The sequence below is a fragment of the Oryza glaberrima genome, chromosome 1 (assembly GCF_000147395.1).
Source record: "Oryza glaberrima chromosome 1, OglaRS2, whole genome shotgun sequence".
In the NCBI taxonomy this organism is placed as follows: domain Eukaryota; kingdom Viridiplantae; phylum Streptophyta; class Magnoliopsida; order Poales; family Poaceae; genus Oryza; species Oryza glaberrima.
The window spans coordinates 19,813,476-19,834,676 of NC_068326.1; the positions used below are offsets into that span (position 1 = coordinate 19,813,476).

General features: G+C 43.9%; 3 protein-coding genes across 3 annotated transcripts; 2 read left to right on the forward strand and 1 right to left on the reverse strand.

The window, feature by feature from the left end:
• The first annotated feature begins 1,538 nt into the window (after positions 1-1,538).
• LOC127780123 (uncharacterized) lies at positions 1,539-6,380 on the forward strand. The gene is made up of 14 exons (XM_052307084.1): positions 1,539-1,832; positions 1,953-1,993; positions 2,650-2,719; positions 2,817-2,965; positions 3,078-3,173; positions 3,270-3,340; positions 3,608-3,669; positions 3,802-3,865; positions 3,949-4,033; positions 4,112-4,238; positions 4,315-4,397; positions 4,481-4,541; positions 5,409-5,548; positions 5,670-6,380. Exons 1-14 carry the CDS (start codon positions 1,757-1,759, stop codon positions 5,961-5,963), a joined length of 1,419 nt encoding a protein of 472 aa, XP_052163044.1. The 5' UTR covers positions 1,539-1,756; the 3' UTR covers positions 5,964-6,380.
• A 3,061-nt stretch (positions 6,381-9,441) lies between these two features.
• Positions 9,442-10,870, reverse strand: LOC127778049 (uncharacterized). The gene is made up of 2 exons (XM_052304730.1): positions 10,790-10,870; positions 9,442-10,227 (listed from the first exon to the last, which is right to left on the reverse strand). The coding sequence occupies exons 1-2, from the start codon at positions 10,868-10,870 to the stop codon at positions 9,442-9,444; spliced, it is 867 nt and encodes a 288-aa protein (XP_052160690.1).
• Positions 10,871-15,250: 4,380 nt separating this feature from the next.
• Positions 15,251-20,437, forward strand: LOC127775235 (carbamoyl-phosphate synthase large chain, chloroplastic). The gene is made up of 3 exons (XM_052301557.1): positions 15,251-16,607; positions 17,715-18,410; positions 18,593-20,437. Exons 1-3 carry the CDS (start codon positions 15,324-15,326, stop codon positions 20,129-20,131), a joined length of 3,519 nt encoding a protein of 1,172 aa, XP_052157517.1. The 5' UTR covers positions 15,251-15,323; the 3' UTR covers positions 20,132-20,437.
• Positions 20,438-21,201: the final 764 nt, after the last annotated feature.

Here is a 21,201-nt window from a genome sequence, read left to right on the forward strand (position 1 = left end):
TCCATGTGAAAAACTTGAATAAGTTAAGTCGATGTGAAGAATAATTTTTTTAAAGGATTCAGATAATAAAAATTGAACAAGTCAACAAATGCTCAATATATTTCCCAAAAGGCTCGGATCATGAAAAAACTCAGTTTTCAAAGTAAGTGGACTGATTAATTAGGTTATGGAATGTATAAAAACGGTAAAGTACTCAATTCGTCTCAATGGGCAGTTGTTGGACGACTCCTCTCCCACTCGTGGTCCTAGACATGGGGCCATTTCCCCTTACATCTTGATCTTTACATTGATTGTGGATGACATGTTTATTACTTCCTTTATTTTATAATAAAATCATTTTTACCCCATTTTATTACTAGTTTCTAGCGATCCTTATATATCATAATTTGTGAAAGTAAAAGATAAATATATTGGGAATAGATAAATAGAGGAATAATTGCATTGGAATTTGATAAAGTGGGGGTTAATCTTTTTAGTTTTGTATTAGTATTTTTCATCTCCTATTCACTGATGATAGTCTCCCTTTAGTCCAATCGCAGCGATCGGCAGCTATTGGGAAACCTAAACCCAGAATTTTGAGGAAAAGTATCTTACGCTGCTAGTCCCAGAAGGAAGAATGATCAAGGGAAAATTCAAAAGCATAAAAGAAAGATTCAGCAAGAGAGTCAATTACTGATCAGAGCCTCAGAGAAATATCTGTCAAATGGGGAGAGGTTCTTGTTAAGTTGGTTTTGCATAACCTCCCCACCCCACCTATGCTATGATCATGTTCAAATTCTCGTATTTGTGATGATCTTAAGCAAATGTTAAGGAATTTCTGATGGGATAATGAATTTGAAAGAAGAAAGTTCATTGGCTTGCATATGATAAAGGCTTTATATCAAAATTGGGAGGAGAAATTGGGTTTAGAGGTCTTGAGATATTCGACCAAGCATTACCGGTCATTAGTATTTGTCATGCTCTTACAAAATAATTTTGGAATGGCACCGAATTACCCTCTCCACCTCGGTGTATTCCTAGGCATCATATTTATATTTTCCAAGAAACACAACGCTAGTATGAAATGTTTCCTTTTTTACCTTAAGATGGATAAAAGTTATTGATATTAATTTACAGTTTACATACACTAGCCCAACCTATCTAGTTTAGGAGTTAGTTCGGAGGTGATTATGGGGTAACGCATATTTTAGCACGAGGATATCTCGGCACAAAACTATTTTTTTTCACAAGTTTCTTTAAGAAATTCTGAATCCATTTTTGTTTTCAAAACTATAGAATCCGCATAAGTTTGTGAAATCATGAAGCGATAAACTATCAAAATTAAACAATATACAAACCGGGCTCCCTTAAAATGCAAACCGCGGAGGCCGAAACAGCTGCTCCTGATCAACTGCGACGAGGTGCAACGTTAATTGTTACTTTTCCACTCTGGCCCCTCCACTTCCCATCAATTCCCGCTTTTAATCCGAGCGGGGGGGTGGGTCGCGCTCGCCGAAAACAAAGCGCCACCCCCGCACAAGGAGGAAAAAAAAAGAAAAGGAAAAAGGAAAAAAAATCCCCAATCCAAAACACACTCCGCCCCCCGATCCCCCCCTCTCTCAAACCCTAGCTCCCCCCCTCCCCACCACCAATCCCCCACGCGATTCGCCGGATGCGCCCTCCCGCCGCGGCCTAGGCCCCTGCGGTTCACCGGCGGTGGTGGGGTGAGAGAGCGCGCGCCGGCGACCGGCGAAGAGGAGGGGGGGGGGGGGGCGCGATGGAGCCGCGCGTGGGCAACAAGTACCGCCTCGGGCGGAAGCTCGGGAGCGGCTCGTTCGGGGAGATCTACCTCGGTTCGTGCCGCCGCTCCCCGCCTTGTGGGGGGGTTTCCGTTTTTTTGGTTTTTTTTTTTTGGTGGATTGTGTTCTCTTCTGGTGTCGCTGAATCTGTTGGGTGTGGATTTGCGCCTGCAGGTACTAACGTGCAGAGCAACGAGGAGGTCGCGATTAAGCTGGTGAGTTGATGCGATAATACTCATGTTTTCGCATATTCTACAATTTTCCTTTCCCTTTTTTTTTTTTTTTGGGGGGGGGGGGGGGTCGTCGGGGTAGTCAATTAGTGGATTGGGGAGGAAGTGATGGATAATTGTTCTGAATCAAAATAACCTATGAATTCACCCTAGCACATTTCATCCTAGCACATTTGGACTGGTAATTTGTGTAATAGAAAGGCCAATAAGCACTGGAACAAATGTCGCCTGCCATACGGCTTGGGAATATTTTGATATGGGTTGGGCTGTGTAAGCTCTTCTGTCTCTTTCACCCAGCTCGTCTGTCTCTTTCACTCTCAGTAGTTTAGATTAGTAACCGTGAATTGATTTTACAGTGTATTTTAAAGGGATGTGGCAGCTGGACCCTTTTCATCTGTTTACATCCATCAGCAAAAAATACGTATTTGTTTACTTCGCTTCTAACTGTAACCCTGTCATTTACAATCTTTTTTTTTTGAAATGTATGTCACATTATCAGTGTGAGAATAATGTTTGTTATTATGTCTCACTCAGTCAATGTCTCCTGATTGTCCATTTAAACAACTGCAGGCTTTGCCCTATATGGTTGATAAGCCCCTCTTTGGACTGATATGCATTTCTTTCTCTTTGCGTTTGTCCAGGAGAATGTGAAAACAAAGCATCCACAATTGCTGTACGAGTCAAAGCTGTACAGGATACTTCAGGGTGGAAGTAATGCACTTTCTTTTATTTACTTCTTTTTTTCCTTTTGCATTCCATTTTTTTTTCCCTGGGAGATAACAACCTGCATTCTGTTTTTGTCCTGCAGCTGGGATTCCAAATGTCAAGTGGTTTGGTGTTGAGGGTGATTACAATGTTTTGGTTATGGACTTATTGGGCCCAAGCCTTGAGGATCTCTTTAGCTTTTGCAACAGAAAATTGTCTCTAAAAACTGTTCTAATGCTTGCTGATCAAATGGTACAGTATGAAATTAAGGCCAAGTGTTGTTGCTCTTTGTGTTATTATTACATAGTAGTCCTATCTGGTTAAATGCATTTGATTGTTTCTAATTTCTCCATATTTTTATTAGATAAATCGAGTTGAATTTGTACACTCAAAGTCTTTCTTGCATCGAGATATTAAGCCAGACAATTTTCTCATGGGCCTTGGAAAGAGGGCAAACCAGGTAAGTGATTTAGGTGCTGTTTTTGTGCTTATAGTTCTAGGTCTTAATTGTAACATTAGGTGGCTGTAGTTACATTTTCTCCCTTATCCATTGTAGGTATACATGATTGATTTTGGACTGGCAAAGAAATACCGGGACACTTCAACACACCAGCACATTCCATACAGGTAATATATTGTAATCCATCTATCTATGAGGTTCATATTTATTAATCTTTTATGTTTGCATCAAATTATCATTTTTTTCACTTATGCATTACTTTATTAAAATTGCCTTCGCATTGCCTACTGTCACCTCACCGGTCACTATAACTATATTGTGTTTATTCATAAAATTTGGTCATCGATGAAAGTTTTTTCTTACCAAGTGCCATTCTTCTTCTGAGTGAGACTTCTACCCGTCAAACCATATGACAATTGTCTACTGAAGTGCAGAGAGAACAAAAATTTGACTGGGACAGCTCGATATGCTAGTGTAAACACCCATCTTGGAATCGGTAAGTCTGGTGCAACTTGAATTTTGATCCCATGCCTATGTTAAATGCACAATTGTATGCATTTCTTCAATTATTTTGTCTTGCTGGTAGATCTAGTTTGACAAATGAACTTTGGTATTTTTTTTTCAACAGAACAAAGCAGAAGGGATGACCTTGAATCTCTTGGATATGTACTCATGTACTTCTTAAGAGGAAGGTTAGTTATGTTAGCTTTATTTGATTATCTGCTTATATGGTCTTTTGTGCTCTAAACAACACATTTGCTCTTCTTGGTACCAGTCTTCCATGGCAGGGTCTAAAAGCTGGGACCAAAAAACAGAAGTACGAGAAAATTAGCGAACGGAAGATTGCTACATCAATTGAGGTCATTCTTCCCCTCTGAAGATTTAATTATGGCTATGGACCAACATATTCTTACCAGCATTTTCTTTTTCATCTGCAGGCTCTCTGTCGCGGATACCCTTGTGAGTTTCAATCCTACTTCCATTACTGCCGTTCACTACGTTTTGAAGATTTGCCAGACTATCAATACCTGAAGAGATTGTTCAGAGACCTTTTCATTCGAGAGGGTTGGTTTCTGCACAAAATGTTTCAAGAAATGCTCTTTTTGGGATACCTCTGACAAATTGCTGCTTCTATCTGTAGGATTTCAGTTTGATTACGTTTTTGACTGGACCATTCTTAAGTACCAGCAGTCACAGATAACCAGTGTTCCACCACGTGCTATTGTCAGTGCAAGCCAAAGCACTCCTTTCCTGCAGCTGCATACCCAGATGGGTATCTGATGAATGTCCATGCTCTTTTGTTTCAGGCTGCAGCAGCAGGGCAAAGCTCTGGAATGTCTCCAATAGCAAATAATAATAGGCTATCAGGTATGCAATTTTACAAATTGTAATTGACTAGAAAAAATGCATGTGCGTTGCAACGGGTGAAGTCTATTTTAATCTTATTATTGTTATATGGTTTAGTTAAGATGAAATTCACTGTGGGAGTTCGCTTGGATATTTTTTTTTTAGAAAATCATGAGCTGCAGTTAGGAGTTCTATCGTCTCATATTAGCATGCGAGTTTTTTTTAAACAGATTTCCTATATGATTCCTTTTGTATTACCAAAAGTGAACGATCTTAAAAACCGACTCAAATATGGATATGTATTTCCAAAAGCAAGCGAACTTAAAAACCGACTCATACACGGATGACGTACCAAAATACCGGCAAAAACACGGATGACGGACCGCGGAAACATCTACAATTTTTATAACCGACTCAAACACGGATTACGTCCCGCGGAAACATCTACAATTTTTATAATAGTAGAGAAGAGATATAGATTAAAACCAAAACATAAAATTAAAACCAACTCAAACACGGATGATGGACCGCGGAAACATCTTCAATTTTTATAATAGTAGAGGAGATGTGGTGATAGCTGCTTGTTTCTTTACAATTTATCATCAAATCACAACACATATATCAGGTGATTAGAGCAAAAGGTGGTGCAACATAAATTACGATTAAAAAATGGTAACAGTAAAAACAGTAAGTTATGTAAAAAATGTTCCTTTCTGTTTCCTGCCTATCAGATAATTGCATAACCTACTCTTGCTTGTAACTGAAATCATGGCACACTTGATGAGGCGAGTTTTGAAAAAGATTATTTTGTTTCTATGACCTAGCTCATATGTTTTGTGAAATCTGCATTCATTAATTCTATATGGTTTATGTCCTGAATTGATTTAGCCACTGAAGAGGGAAGAAGAAGCGGGTGGTCAGATGATCCTACACGACGTCAGGTTCCACCTACAGGAATAAATGCTGGCAGCTTATCAAAACAGAAGTCCCCGGTTAGGCCAGACATGTCCACTTCAAAAGATGCTTTGGTGAGTTTTTTTTAGTTTTGTTTAGGTTTGACTTGTTATTGTGATAAATGCTCCATCAAAGCCTGAAGATATTTTGGTTATCTTTTTGCGATGTGATATGTGATCCTCAATTGACTTGTAGTTCTCTAGTTCGACAATGTTGGGTCGGTCAAGCGGATCCTTAAGGCGACCTGTTGTTTCTAGTAGCCGAGAACTGCAAAGCAGCGAAGCTGAACCATCACGTAGCCGCACACCAGATGCAAGTCCTGGGACATTCCAAAGAAGTGCTCCTCCACGTAGGAGCTCACAGATGCTCGACTATTCTGACCCCAGGCATTCGTCATCTGGCAGGCATGCAGCTAACAAGAACTATGAGTCCACTATAAGAGGCATCCAAGGCCTAAATTTTGATGCCAACGATAGGATCCACTACTAATATTGTTGGGATCTTATGCGTAATCGTTTGATCTCTTGGGTATAAAAGGGGAAGTGAGGAGATATTTTCGACTTGCTCCCCCTATCCTGAGATGGATGAGAATGCTGGAGTGTTATGGCAGCCTGCTGACCCGAAGTACTGGAGGCTGGCTGGCTAAATAAAGGGTCGGCCTGGTACTCCAGCGGCTATGACCTTAAACAACGTTTTAAGCCCCCTGTACATGCTCTTGTTTGCTCCTATTGTGCTCTTAGATGCTGTGTGTTAGTCTTTTTTTAGATGTCATATCCTGTATCAAGGTTGTCAAGATATTTGCCCTCTGGGTCACGCGTCGTGTGTGCATTTCGATGCAATTGCTGTCTGAGAAAGTGTGGAAATTGTAAGTAACTTAAAGTGATTATTTATTGACGTGTTTGTGTAGTGTTGCGTTTTAGTTTGTGCTCTGTTATTTTGGTCGCAGAGCAATGCATTGTCTAGTGTGGAGTGTTGCATTAGTTTATCACACGTCTTATTGTTTACTCCGACGAGAACAACTTTATGCTGTATGTGTCTTACTCGCATATCTGTTTTGAAATCGTGTTGGAACATATAGTCAGGTTTCTTCTCTTGCTGAGAGTTTAAGTACGGCTGCTTGCTTCGTGCCCTGGAAAACTCGCCTGACTCAGGTGCAATTCTCAGGCGTCCGATTTTGTGCACCTGCGGCTGGATCGACCAGCCTAAGCGAGAGCCCCCAGGCCAGGGCAGCAACCAAACAAGAAGTGAATCTCAGTTGTTCCGGTATTCAGGTAAGTCAGTGAACTAGGTGAAAATAACTGTTCAACAAGTTATCAACCGAATTAGGCTGTGTTCTCGTGTCAAAGGTTGGGAACCCACGGAGTGATAGACCGTTTTTTTTTTGACAATTTGATCCTTCTAGAAAACTTATTTTGAAACTAACCTCGCCAAAAACTTCAACCAAAAATAGGCTGTGGGTTCAACGCTAGTCTCGTTAGCACTGAGCTCCAACGGGTCAGCACCAGTGTCTTTGGCGCTAAACTCTTGCCCACGTGGATCCACTGCATTGGCGCTGATCCCGTATACCTGTTAAGTACGTGAAGTATATTTTGATATCAACTAGTGATGTGTAGTGTAGTGGTGAAGCCCGTCCCTTGGCTTGTTGGTGACCTTGGGACCTGGTGACAACCCAACAAGTGGTTCAACCGCTGCACTATTAATAAATTATGACAAAGAATAGCACAATATCTACTTATTACGTACATGGCGTCAGCGCCAAACAGCCACATCCACAATCAACTCTGCTAGCGTGGCAAATTTTAGCGCCGTACTATTTGGCGCTGAGACGTTGGACCTTTGCGCCAACGGATTGGTGCTGAGTCCATGGCCTATTTTTTTTGTTGAAGTTTTTTGGTGATGGTTAGTTTCGAAATAAGTTTTCTAAAAGGACTAAATTGTCAAAAAAAATGGAGTGATAGATTAGGCATAATTAATTAAGCATGAGCTAAGTAAACTTAAAAACTGGATTATTATGATTTTTTAAAGCCACTTTCTTATAGGATTTTCTTTAAAAAAAATATTGTTTAGCAGTTCGGAAAGAGTGTGTGCAGGAATAGTAAGGAGAGGTTGGAACATTTTACGTAAGAACACAATCACTTGTTTTCATTGAAAATTAAGATGAAAACTTCCCAATTAATATTATGTGCGTCTGGAGACTGGAGAGCATGTACGTGCATTCGGCAGCAGCGAGAAAAACTTTCTTCCCAAACCACTTAAAAGGTATGTTTTCTTAAAAAAAAAATCTACATAAAAGTTGTTTTAAAGATTATATTAATTTATTTTTTAATTTAAAAAAATTAATATTTAATTAATCATACGTTAATAGCTAACCTCATTTTACATATATCTTCTGTTTGTAGCAGCTGGTAAAAGGTCTTGTTTGGAGGCTTATAGGTTTACCGAAATATTGATAAAATGACACTTTCAGAAAATTTATTTGAAAATTAAACCGTGGTAAAAACTAATTGCAAAAATGAACATTTTGCTCAACGTCAACCCTGATGGTGCTGACCTATGACATCTTAACGCCACTAATATTGACAATGAGATTATGCCCGATATGGCGAGAATTTGCCAAATCATCTGAGCTCAACGCCATACTACTTATTTTAGTTATTTTTTCTCCCCACTCTAGTTATTTTTCTTATTATTTTTTCTCCTCAATCTCAATCTTCTTTTTCTCATTTTGTTTATTTTACTCTCCCGTGAAAATTCGAAAGAACGTAACTCTCTTAATTATTTTTTTTCTCATTAAATTAGAAAGAACTTTACTCTGTTAATTCTTTTTTTTATTATTTTCTCTTACTCTCATATGAAAAGAACTGTACTTTCCCAATACCTCTTTATATTTGTATGAAAAAACATTAATCTTTTAACCTTTTCTGTTAATATCCTAATATTCACATGGAAAGAACACTCTCCTAATATTTATATGGAAAAGACTTATAGTATATTTTTTCAAACTTTTAAAATTTAGAATGAAAGAAGTTTACAAACGCCATATATTTTTTTAAAAAAAATTACTTCTTTCATTTTTTTCAAATTAGAAAACAAATAAATTTACAAATAATGAGAGAAAACAAAAAAATCCTAAAAATAAGGGTGTCAGATTTATAAGTATTAATGCAAACATTATATTATATAATTTAAGTTCCTAAATTTACAATATATATACTTCTTTCATATTTTTCTATATTCATAACAAATAAATTTACAGATAAAGAGAGAACGAAAAAGGAAACTAGATAGGAGAAAAAAAGAGAAAATAATAGTGGATAAAGAGATAAAACGAAAAAAGAAATAGGGGATAATGAGAGAAAACGAACAAAGGAGCTAGATAGGGGGCCGGAATAGGGCTACCTCCACCGCTGAGCCGCGCTGAGTTTTCTAAAAATGAATGCATGGATATAATTCTATCCTGTGAAGGATTCAGCGCCAAGCTAAGCTTGATTTGGCAAATCCTCATCACCTCAATAGAATCTCAGCACCAATATTAATGGCGCTAAGATGTTATAGGCTTAGCTCAATGTTATCGGGATTAGCGCTTGGACAAAAGATTCATTTATGAAATTAGTTTTTACCACGATTCAATCTTCATATAAGTTTTCTAAAATGGTTATTTTTTCAAATTTTTGGTAGCTTTAATCCAGAATCCCCACCTACTCTAAATAATCTAGTAAGATTTATAAAGATGCACGAAGCTTATTAAGAAAGGATAATCTAGATTCTCGCTTAGATTATGTACTTATAGGATTTAGAAAATAAAATAGAAGTTCTACCTTTTCAACTGTGCCAAAGTTTTCAACTACGCATACTGCATACATTTTCACTGAAACATGGTGGTGTCACATATAAAAGAAATCAAAATGGAAGAACATTAATTCGAGAACTCTATAGCAGTCTAGCCTCGTGACTTCGTGAGACGACGTCACAGTTCATCCTTGGCAGGAAGGCTAGCTGTCCGACCTAGATGGAAGGGCACGTCGGCGGCAGGTGGTGGCCTGGATGCGCCGCCGCCGCCTTGCAGCTGCAGGCTACGGCTACCCACGCCGGCGAACGAGTTGCTCCGCGTCATCGGCAGCGACCGCGGCTGCCTCGGCCAGTAGCTCCTCCACCGGACCACCGCGCCGCCGCCGCCGTCCTCGTCGTCGTCGTCCCCGACGCGGCAACGCTCGCCGAGGATGATCGTCTTCGTCCACAGCGTGGTGCCTCCCTCGTCGGCGGCGGCGGCGGCGGCGGCGGCGGCCGGGTCACCGCCTGCGTCCTCGTCGTCATCGTCATCGTGGTCGTCCCGCCCCCACCGCGTCGACCGTGTCCGCGACCCGAGCCGCTCCGCGAGGCGCATGTGCTTCGCCGACAGGCTCCGCCGCGGCGGGAGCGGGTCGGGCGCCGGGAACGCCGGCGCGATCGGGCCGTGCGTCCCGACGTCGATGACCGTGACGGGGACAGCCGCTCCCTCCGCCGCCGCCGCCGCCGTCTGAGTCTCGCCGACACGGCCGTTGGCCTTGGCAGCGACGTCGCTCGGCGTCGGGGACACCTTGGCTGCCGTCGTGGCAGTGGCGGCGGCGGCGGCGGTGGCGGCGGCCTTGGCGGAGGAGCCTCCCACGCCGCCACTGCTGCCCTCATCCCCTGGCGCGGAACGGCGCCGTGTCGAGGACGAGGCGCCGCGCTCGCGCCTGGCAGCCTTGGACGACGACGAGGAGGAGGGCGGCGGCTTGCGGGAGTGGGTGATGCAGAGCGCGAGGCAGACGGCGACGAGGGCCGTGACCCACGCGGCGTGGAGGATCGTGGGAGAAGAGACGGCGAGCCGGCGGAGGAGGTGGCGCCCGTGGTTGAGCGCGGCGGCGGCGGCAGGGTGCGTTACCGTCGTCGTCGCCATCATTGGTATCGAGAGAGAGAGAGAGCGCACCGCAGGTGTGTCTGCGCGTGCGTTCATGGGCGGGGGCGGCTTGGCGCGCGATCGATATAGGGGGAGAAGGGCAGGGGTAGTGGACTGTCCTAGTGGTGTGCGTGCGTTCGTGCGTGGGCTCGTACTTGATCCGGGAAAGGTGGCGATCGACGGAGGCGCGCGTTGGAGTACGTGGCTACGTGCGTGCATGGGTTGGTTTGGCCAATTCATGCTGCAACCGCTCGATCGCTCGCGGCATGCGTACTACCCTATGTCGCAGTTTGGAACGCGCGCGCGCTTCGATCGATAGGACCGGGGCGGCAGTGTGTGGCAGGACGTGGCAAGAGCCCAACCGTGCCCACGCGCGACTGGTCTTCCAAGTTCCAACTTCCAAGTAGTTGTCAAATCCTTGAGGTTGCAGTGATTGCCGCGGGGACCCAGATTTGAGCCAAGCCCCTGACCAGCCCATTGAGGGTTGGGCCAAATTTATAACAACACGATGAGAAGGAATAAGTTCACTTTGTGACCCTCACAAGTGATCAAAATCTAATCCGTGGCCCTAAACCACAAAACCGGATATCTTGACCCCCCAACTCTTAAAATCGGTACAATTTGACTCTCTCGGCGGTTTTGGAGAGCGGTTTCACTGACATGGCGCCTACGTGGCGATGTTGACTTAGTCTTCGGTCCACATGGAGTTGACGTGGCGCTTATGTGTTCTAGAATTTAAAAAAATATGTGCATGACCCATTTGTCATTCACACCAATATAATGTGGGACCCACTGACATGTGGGCCCACATGTCATTCCTGTTTCCTTCTTCCTCTTCCTCCTCCCTTCCTCTCCCTTCTCTCTCTCTCCCATCTCTCCTCGTCTTCGTCTGCAGGCAGTGGCGGGCGCTCGAGGGTCCAAGCGGCCGCGGTGGCGAGCGGGAGAGGAGGCAGCAACCCGGCGGCGGCTCGGCGGCAGCAGCAGCGTAGACGGAAGAGAGAGCCATGAAGGACTCGAGGAAGGAGAAGAGCATGACCAATTCGTCCTCCAAGGGCTCGCCGCTGCCGCCGTCCCCGACGCGACGACGAGGCCCACTGTGGTGGCCGTGGTCGCCGCATTCCTTGAGTCCAGTAGCTTCCCATGCGCGCTCACGACGCTCCAGTCTGAGGCCAAGCTCGAGTTACGGCGCTATGGCTCGTGCTGTGCCTTGCCATTTTCGGCACGCCGTGAAATGAGAAGATTTCGCGTGTTCGCAGGTTGATTCATGGCGGGCGTCGCCGGTGAGCCTGGAAGAGTTGATTTCCATATTCTTGGACTCGAGGTACTTAGAATCAACGACGCGATGCTCAATCTCCTTAAGTAGCTTTCATTGGTAATCCATATCTTGTGCCATAATTGGTTTCTCATTGGAATTTGGTTGTGGAATGCAGAAATTCTCCCAGTGGGTCACACGCCGCTGCTGCCGCTGAGCCACCGCCTCCCTTCCCGCTCACCACCGCGGCCTCTTGGACCCTCGAGCGCCCGCCGCCGATTTTCTCCCTGCAGACAAGACGAAGAGAAATGGGAGAAAGAGAAAGAGAGAGAATGGAGAAAAAGGAAGAGGAAGAAGGAAACAGGAATGACATGTGGGCCATACATGTCAGTGGGTCCCACATTATTTTAGTGCGAATGACCAATGGGCCCAGCACATATTTCTTTAATTCTAGAACACAAACGCCACGTCAACTCCACGTGGACCGAAAACTGAGTCAACATCATCATGTAGGCGCCATGTTAGCGAAACCGCCCTCCAAAACCATCGAGAGAGTCAGATTGTACCGGTTTTAAGAGTTGGGGGTAAAGATATCCAGTTTTGTGGTTTAGGGTCACAGATTAGATTTCAATCACTTTTGAGGGTCACAAACTGAACTTATTCCTGATGAGAAATGTTTCGGAATAACTCTACATTACCTCCCTCAACTCATGCGCATGGTTGAATCGCATACTTCAACCGCAAAATTGGGTATATCTCATCCTCCAACTCACAAAACCGTTCCAAATCGACTCCTTGGGCGGTTTAGGAGGCGGTTTCATCCAGCAAAGCATCTTTGACTTTGTTGACTGGTTGAGTCAGCACGCTGGCCCCACATGTCAGTGTAAAGTGTGGTCAGTGTATACTAACCAAGGGAGGAGAAGGCAGCCACCGCCTCGCCGCTTACACCCAACGCTCTCACCTCTCCTCCTCTACCCACCAGCCGCCGCCAACGCCGCCATCAACCCAGCCGACAGAGATGCCCTCGACTAGGACACAAACGCCATCGACGTCGCAATTAACCCAACTACCAACCCTAACACCGTCGACGCCGCCATCAACCCGGTAGCCGCCCTCAACACGGCGCTGGGCTTGGGGGGGGGGGAAGAGAGGACGCGGCAGCAAGGTTGGAGGAGGGGGAGTGCAGGGATGAGGCATCTCTCCCATTGCATCGATCTCTCCCTTCAACCCATATCCTTTCCCTTCTCATCCCACCAACCATGTTGTGATCTAACTTGTTCGTCTCAATAGACAACACCATATTCATATCGTGGTGAGCCTATCCACTTAAGGATTCAATACTTTCTCCTTTACAAATTATTTATCGTTTTAGCTTTGTCATAAGTTAAACGTTTATAACTTTGACAATCAATTTCGAGAGATCCGTATAGTTCAACAACATGCAAATATTTCTCATAGAGAATCTAAAAATATAAATCTTGTAATGCTATATTATATGTATCTCTAAATTGCAGTAAGATATAAATATATTTGACTTTAAAGACATTGGACGATAAATAATTTAAAATAGAAGGAGTATTAAATACCACAGGGCAAGACAAAAGTAGGGGACTCTTCTCTCTTGTCAATTGGGTCATGAGCAAAGGTAGGCCTTGCATTTCTGTCAACTCCTGATTGGCTTGTTTGCTCGGTAATTGGAGTGTGACATTATTAGAGCCAAGTTTTTCTCTACGAAATATCACGATTAGGTCCAAGTTGCCCCTTGCATACATTGTTTTGGCTTATCCATAAGAGGGACCAGCGGCCATCTTATCTGGGCCGTCAAGCTTTGCTTTATGGCATGAGCTCTCGCCGGGTCCACCGTTGATTGGCGCCAATCGCGTGCTCATTTTTTTCTTTAAACCAAAACCATCCACAAATCGTGACTCATCGTCATCAGAAACATCGACCTCATGCAATTATTAAGTGTATCTATATGGACACAAAAAACCGGCATTAGTACTGAGATTATTCACATCCTTATGCTTTATCATTGTTAGATAGATTAAATTTGTATATCAATCGTAGGAGTAGAACTGTGTTATCAGAGAGATTGTACCTGAACTTTTATCCTGCACTCGAGTGTGACTCTGAATTTGCTTTAGTTCTGCCCTGTTGTTTGGTTCACTGTGCCTCTTATGTTGAAATATCTGAACCAAGAGCAGAGAAAAAAAACCAAGCTAAACAGGAAATTAATCTATGGAGGGCACCTCTCGAACAACTCGGACGACTACCCGGATTTTGTTAGCTACCGTCTCTATTATCGATAGCTGTTAATACCTATATAAATTAATCGATTATCCAAAAATGTTATTAATCGTTCGGGCTTGATGGCGTCTCTGGCTCCGCCACTGATGGGGCACCAAGCAAGCAGTGACGCAATAACCAGGTGATATTAAATGATTTACGTTAATTACACCCTGCATCACCCCGATAGCATGACAATGAAACTGATTATCAGCCTATTGAGGCGATGCTATTAGCATCGTATAAAAAAGATATTCTCAGTCTAGTCATCATCTATCTAGTTCTATGCTATTACAGGGAACATAAAACACAAAAGTTTTGTCTGTTCTGTTCGTTTTTAACTTGTCCGCATCCTTTTCTTTTTCCCTCTCTTCTTCTTCCTATGGTTTAAGCCGATGATGTGAACACACATTATCTGTTCTAAAAAAACACATTATCCTCTTATATCCTGTTACACCTAGGTTACATCCCAAATTACGTTCCGGGCTATTATTAAATCACTGGTTTACACCCTGCAAATCCGTATCGAAGTCAAATTAGACAGCCAGTTTGTGTCTCCGGGATCAAATTTCCCAAAATAAAAGAAAAGGTCACGACAAAAGGCGGTTTCAGTAATTAAATTTCAGACATCGAAAAGAAATATGATAGAAGTATGCTCCTACTCTCTCCGTTTCATATTATAAGTCGTTTTAATTTTTTTAAAGTTTAATCAAATTTATAAAAATAATAGTAATATTTACATTACCAAATTTATTTTATTAAAACTAACTTTTAATATATTACTATAATATGCTTATATTGCGTTGAAAATATTACTCCCTCCGTCTCATAATATAAGAGATTTTGAGTGTTTGCTTGCACTTTTTGACCATTCGTCTTATTCAAAAAATTTTAGAATTATTATTTATTTATTTTTTGACTTACTTTATTATCCAAAGTACTTTATCCACAACTTTTCGTTTTTTATATTTGCACAAATTTTTTGAATAAGACGAGTGGTCAAACAGTGTAAGCAAAAACTCAAAATCCCTTATATTATGGGACGGAGGAAGTACTATATTTTTTATAAGTTTAGTTAAACTAAAAGAATTTATAACGAAATAAAAGATTAAAACGAATTATAATATGAAACGAAAATTATAAAACGGAGGGAGAACGTTAAGTTTGAGCGCGTTTATAATTCGAACATGAAACGTGGACACCAGAAACCGTATAGGTGTCCAATTTTAAGTAAGCAAAGCTCACAATAAAAAATTAAATTAGTAGAAGGGTTAAACCCTTAACACGGGTACCCCCCTCTCTCATCTCCACAAAAAACCCTACCTCCCCACCACCCACCACGCCTCCGCCCCACTCCTCCTCCTCACCCGCCGCCGCCGCCGCCGCCGCCGCTATGGCCACCTCCCTCTCCTCCGCCCCGACCCAGCTCCGCCCCTCCCCGTCCCCCTCCCACCACCGCCTCCTCCACCGCTCCTCCCTCCTCCCCTTCCCCCGCCGCCACCACCACCGCCGCCGCCGCTGCGGCGCCCTCTCCATCGCCCGCGCCTCCGCCTCCGCCAAGGATGGCGTCACGGTGCGGCGCTTCCCGGCGGCGCCGACCGAGGGCGGGAGGCTGGCCGGGGTGAGTAAGATCATGATCCTCGGCGCCGGCCCCATCGTGATCGGGCAGGCGTGCGAGTTCGACTACTCCGGGACGCAGGCGTGCAAGGCGCTCGCCGAGGAGGGCTACGAGGTAGTGCTCGTCAACTCCAACCCGGCCACCATCATGACCGACCCCGACCTCGCCCACCGCACCTACATCGGCCCCATGACGCCTCCCCTCGTCGAGCGCATCATCGCCGCCGAGCGCCCCGACGCGCTGCTCCCCACCATGGGCGGCCAGACCGCGCTCAACCTCGCCGTCTCGCTCGCCGACTCGGGCGCCCTCGACCGCCTCGGCGTCCGCCTCATCGGCGCCTCCCTCCCGGCCATCCGCGCCGCCGAGGACCGCCAGCTCTTCAAGCAGGCCATGGACCGCATCGGCCTCAAGACGCCGCCCTCCGGCATCGGCACCACGCTCGAGGAGTGCATCTCCATCGCCAAGGACATCGGGGAGTTCCCGCTCATTGTTCGCCCGGCCTTCACGCTTGGTGGCACCGGGGGAGGCATTGCGTACAATCGGGCCGAGTTCGAGGACATTTGCCGTGCCGGGCTGGCGGCGTCGCACACGCAGCAGGTGCTCGTGGAGAAGTCGCTGCTCGGGTGGAAGGAGTACGAGCTGGAGGTGATGCGCGATATGGCTGACAATGTGGTCATCATTTGTTCAATTGAGAATATCGATCCAATGGGCGTGCATACGGGGGATTCCATCACGGTCGCGCCCGCGCAGACGCTCACCGACAAGGAGTACCAGAGGCTCAGGGACTACTCCGTGGCGATCATCCGGGAGATTGGCGTGGAGTGTGGGGGTTCCAATGTGCAGTTCGCGGTGAACCCTGCCGATGGGGAGGTGATGGTGATTGAGATGAACCCCAGGGTGTCGAGGTCGTCAGCTCTTGCATCAAAGGCGACAGGGTTTCCGATTGCCAAGATGGCTGCAAAGCTCTCTGTAGGTTATACTTTGGACCAGATTCCAAATGATATTACGAAGAAGACTCCTGCTAGCTTTGAGCCTTCCATTGACTACGTGGTCACTAAGGTTTGCTTTTTCCCTCAGTTTCTAAGATTTCTTGGGCAATGATATTTGGTGCACTGTGCAATTGTTGCATTTTTCATCCTTATTTTAGAAGCTATCTTGCCTTTAGTTGTGCTAAAAATGCTTGCAATAGTTAGGGTCTGCAACGCGGACATGACCACAGTACCAAACTAATTCGGCCTGGCAGGCCTTTCCCTTTGCTTGGCAATGGGTGGTTATTGATTTTGCAAGCACACTTGTATCACTTAAAATGATAACTTCAATTACTCCTGATGTGCTTCATTCTATCTTTGTATTTAATAGTTTGGTAGGTCAAAGAAACTGTGCATTACTGTGCTAGCATTTATCTGTCACTAACCTAGTAGTGTTTATTTAACTCAGTACTGACTAGCTTTGTTTTGGTATATGCTTTTATCCATTTTGCATGGTGTGCTCCCAATTGCTTTGTTATCATCTTACCCATGCAACTGTAAAACTTTGCTAAATATTAGTCAAATAAAGATCCAAAATATCACAATCAATTGAGCTACATTATCCACATATCTTGGAGCGCTGCTTATACAATGATAATTGTTCCAGTAGTACTTCCAACCTCCCTTGGGTATCCAGTCTGTAATGCAAAAATTGAGAATTTATATGAAGTGCATATTCTGTACATGTAAGATGTGATACCTACCTTCTCAGAAATACTATCCTGCTGTCCAAACTTCACAGCATAGTAATCAACTACTTTAATGCATTTAAACATCCACAAATTGGAATATGCTCTACCAGCAAATAATGATGCAATTACTCGCAATGATGCTTAGGGATGGACACAGATCACTCTGTTGGCCGACTCTAGTTCAATTATATGAACAAAAATACACAACATGAACTAGAAAAACTGCATTTTAGTTGATTTAGATGGGCCAATGTGTACCCACAAAACTACTCATGCCCGTATAGCAATAATGGTGCTAAACCTGCATGTTTGTTGGTTATAGTACAAACTCAAAGTTGATGATTCAGACATGTTCTTCACATTGTTCATCATACAGAATTTGTACCTGTAAGTTAATGCAGGGCTGTTAACCTTCTTTCCTGACTTACCATATATTTACGATGCAGATTCCACGGTTTGCATTTGAAAAGTTCCCTGGGTCTGAGCCAGTATTAACCACACAGATGAAGTCTGTTGGTGAGGCCATGGCTCTAGGACGGACCTTCCAGGAGTCTTTCCAGAAGGCTGTCCGTTCATTGGAGACTGGCTTTGCAGGATGGGGTTGTGCACCCATCAAGGAACTTGACTGGGACTGGGAAAAGTTAAAATATAGTTTACGGGTACCTAACCCAGATCGGATTCATGCTATTTATGCAGCTTTTAAGAAAGGCATGAGGATTCAGGATATCCATGAAATTAGCTTTATCGATAAATGGTTCCTTACTGAGCTCAAGGAGCTAGTGGATGTTGAGCAATTCCTTATTTCAAGGGGCCTAGATCAGCTGTCAAAAGATGACTTCTATCAAGTGAAGCGGAGGGGTTTTAGTGACACGCAGATTGCCTTTGCGACATCTTCTTCAGAAACTGATGTGAGATTAAGGCGCCTGGCACTAGAAGTTGCTCCAACATACAAGCGGGTTGATACTTGTGCGGCTGAGTTTGAAGCCAATACACCTTACATGTATTCCTCGTATGAGTATGAATGTGAGTCTGTTCCAACTAATAAGAAAAAGGTGTTGATTTTGGGTGGCGGGCCCAATCGGATAGGCCAGGGTATTGAGTTTGATTATTGTTGTTGCCATGCTTCATTTGCCCTTCGAGAGGTTTGTTTCTGCTTCATTTGTCTCCACTTTTTGGTTTTTACAATTATTAACATTTTTGTGATTCAAATAAACAAGTCTGCCTTATCAAGCTATATCATCAAATACCGTATGTTTTGTTAAAAGTTCCTATATTTGTTATCTAATACTGATGGGTTAATTGCTTATTTGCAATGATTTATCAGGCTGGATATGAAACTATAATGATGAACTCCAACCCAGAGACAGTTTCAACTGACTATGATACCAGTGACCGTTTGTACTTTGAGCCATTAACAGTTGAGGATGTAACCAATGTTATTGATTTGGAACGCCCAGATGGTATAATTGTGCAGTTTGGAGGGCAAACTCCTCTCAAGCTTGCGCTTCCTATACAACAGTATCTGGAGGACAAGAAGCTGGTGTCTGCCTCAGGCACTGGACTTGTGAAGATATGGGGGACCTCACCAGATTCTATTGATGCTGCTGAGGACAGAAAAAGATTTAATGCTATACTTGAAGAGCTTGGAATTGAGCAGCCTAAAGGAGGGATTGCAAGAAGTGAATCGGATGCCTTGTCTATTGCCTCAGAAGTTGGTTACCCTGTTGTTGTCCGGCCTTCGTATGTTCTTGGTGGCCGAGCTATGGAGATTGTGTACAATGATGAGAAACTTATTAAATACCTCGCAACTGCAGTGCAAGTAGATCCGGAGCGGCCTGTCTTGGTGGATAAATATCTAATTGATGCAATTGAAATTGATGTTGATGCATTGGCTGACTCAGTTGGTAATGTTGTGATTGGTGGAATTATGGAGCATATTGAGCAGGCTGGTATCCATTCTGGTGATTCTGCCTGTTCCCTTCCCACTAGAACAGTCTCTGCAAAGTGTTTAGATATAATCCGTTCATGGACCACAAAGCTGGCAAAGCGTCTCAACGTCTGTGGGCTCATGAACTGCCAGTATGCTATTACTACTTCTGGTGAGGTATTCCTTCTTGAGGCAAATCCCCGGGCCTCACGCACTGTCCCTTTTGTCTCGAAAGCAATTGGACATCCATTGGCAAAATATGCATCTCTGGTCATGTCTGGTGTGACCTTGCCAGAGCTTGGGTACACTCAGGAAGTTGTTCCTAAGCATGTTTCTGTCAAGGAGGCAGTTCTTCCATTTGAGAAATTCCAGGGCTGCGACATTCTTCTGGGACCAGAGATGCGCAGCACCGGAGAGGTGATGGGCATTGACTATGAGTTTTCTGGTGCATTCGCAAAGGCTCAGATTGCCGCTGGACAGAAGCTCCCATTAAATGGAACTGTCTTCCTTAGTCTAAATGACCTGACGAAACGCCACCTTGCTGAAATCGGACGAGGGTTCAGGGAACTTGGGTTCAACATCATTGCCACATCTGGAACAGCCAAAGTACTTCAGCTGGAGGGCATCCCAGTGGAGCCAGTTCTGAAAATACATGAGGGGCGGCCAAATGCCAGGGACATGCTTAAGAATGGTCAGATACAGGTGATGGTGATAACTAGCTCAGGTGATGCTCTTGACTCCAAAGATGGCCTCCAGCTCCGCAGATTGGCCCTGGCCTACAAGGTCCCGATAATTACTACCGTGGATGGGGCACGTGCTACCATCGATGCTATCAAAAGCTTGAAGAACAAATCAATTGAGACTCTCGCATTGCAAGATTACTTCCAGACTACAGATGCAACCCAGAACTTGCAAGCAGCGCAAAGTGCCTCTTAGGGTCATGCCCTTCTATTGTCATTTTTCTAATGCTATTGTAGTATCAACTATAGACTTTCTGTTCTGTAGGGTTTTGTTTACCTTCTGCATGCGCAAGCATAAACATGTTGACTGCAAGTACTAGTCTCAAACCTTGTCTTGCGCATTATTATTTACCGTGTAACAGTGGGGGTCAACATCCACAGAATAAGGCCCCCAATTGCATCTTATGAAACCATTCCTCTCTGGAGCGCTTGTACTTGTATCCCTGTGGCACAAATTTGTGCTGACTTATTATATTGTATGCTACTCCAGATTCTATGATAATGATTTACCTGGCCTCCTCTGTCCCTAAGGATAATGAGTACCATGCAAGTTGTTTGTTAGTGGTCTCTAATTCTGTACTTCATATAAATCTATCTGTAATGTTAATGCTCTGTGTACAATCAAATCATTTTCTCTATGAGGAAAAGACATTTGAATATCGTTGCTAAAATTTCTCGATTCAGTAAACGAGTCAATTCATTGTTTTATTACTTTCTTTGTCTTAAAATATAACTTTTAGCATTTAAAATTTGTTGCAAACTATAATAACTTATTCACTCATATTCTCTTAACCAATCACAACCTGGAGTACCATTCAAATTTTCTGCTAACTTTCTTTTCTCAACCAAATTCTACTTACATTATTAATATCCTTATTCGAACATAAAATTCTTTACATTTTGGGACGAATATATTTTGGGACGAAAGTAGATTATATTTTGGCTGGTTTAATTATAGAAATACCATCTACTATATCGCTTGTTAGCAAAGACGTGTACGTTTGGAAATCTCTCGTAAAGTAAACACATGGACAGACGGGGTCAGATGAGAAGAAAGATAATTCCAGGTTATAATCGTCCAATCATATGACATGTAAGATGTTTGTTCAGGTTGACCGATCGGAAAGAGCTGCACCTACCAACCGGAGTACATGCGCATTCACATCAAACAATTTGAATCGATTCAACGATCAAACATTCATCTCGGTCCTCCAAAAGGGAGCAAACAGCACAAGCGTCTGAATCTCGCGTCTAACAGAGAATTCT

Excerpts from the sequence above, each read along its gene's own strand:
- LOC127780123 (XM_052307084.1), top strand. The coding sequence starts at position 1,757 with ATGGAGCCGCGCGTGGGCAACAAGTACCGCCTCGGGCGGAAGCTCGGG. Across the intron at positions 3,670-3,801 it reads AAACACCCATCTTGGAATCG|AACAAAGCAGAAGGGATGAC; the intron begins GTAAGTCTGGTG and ends TTTTTTCAACAG. Across the intron at positions 4,034-4,111 it reads AGATTGCTACATCAATTGAG|GCTCTCTGTCGCGGATACCC; the intron begins GTCATTCTTCCC and ends TTTCATCTGCAG.
- LOC127778049 (XM_052304730.1), bottom strand. The coding sequence starts at position 10,870 with ATGGGCTGGTCAGGGGCTTGGCTCAAATCTGGGTCCCCGCGGCAATCA. Across the intron at positions 10,228-10,789 it reads GATTTGACAACTACTTGGAA|CCGCCGCCCTCCTCCTCGTC; the intron begins GTTGGAACTTGG and ends CACTCCCGCAAG.
- LOC127775235 (XM_052301557.1), top strand. The coding sequence starts at position 15,324 with ATGGCCACCTCCCTCTCCTCCGCCCCGACCCAGCTCCGCCCCTCCCCG. Across the intron at positions 16,608-17,714 it reads TTGACTACGTGGTCACTAAG|ATTCCACGGTTTGCATTTGA; the intron begins GTTTGCTTTTTC and ends TTTACGATGCAG. Across the intron at positions 18,411-18,592 it reads CTTCATTTGCCCTTCGAGAG|GCTGGATATGAAACTATAAT; the intron begins GTTTGTTTCTGC and ends ATGATTTATCAG.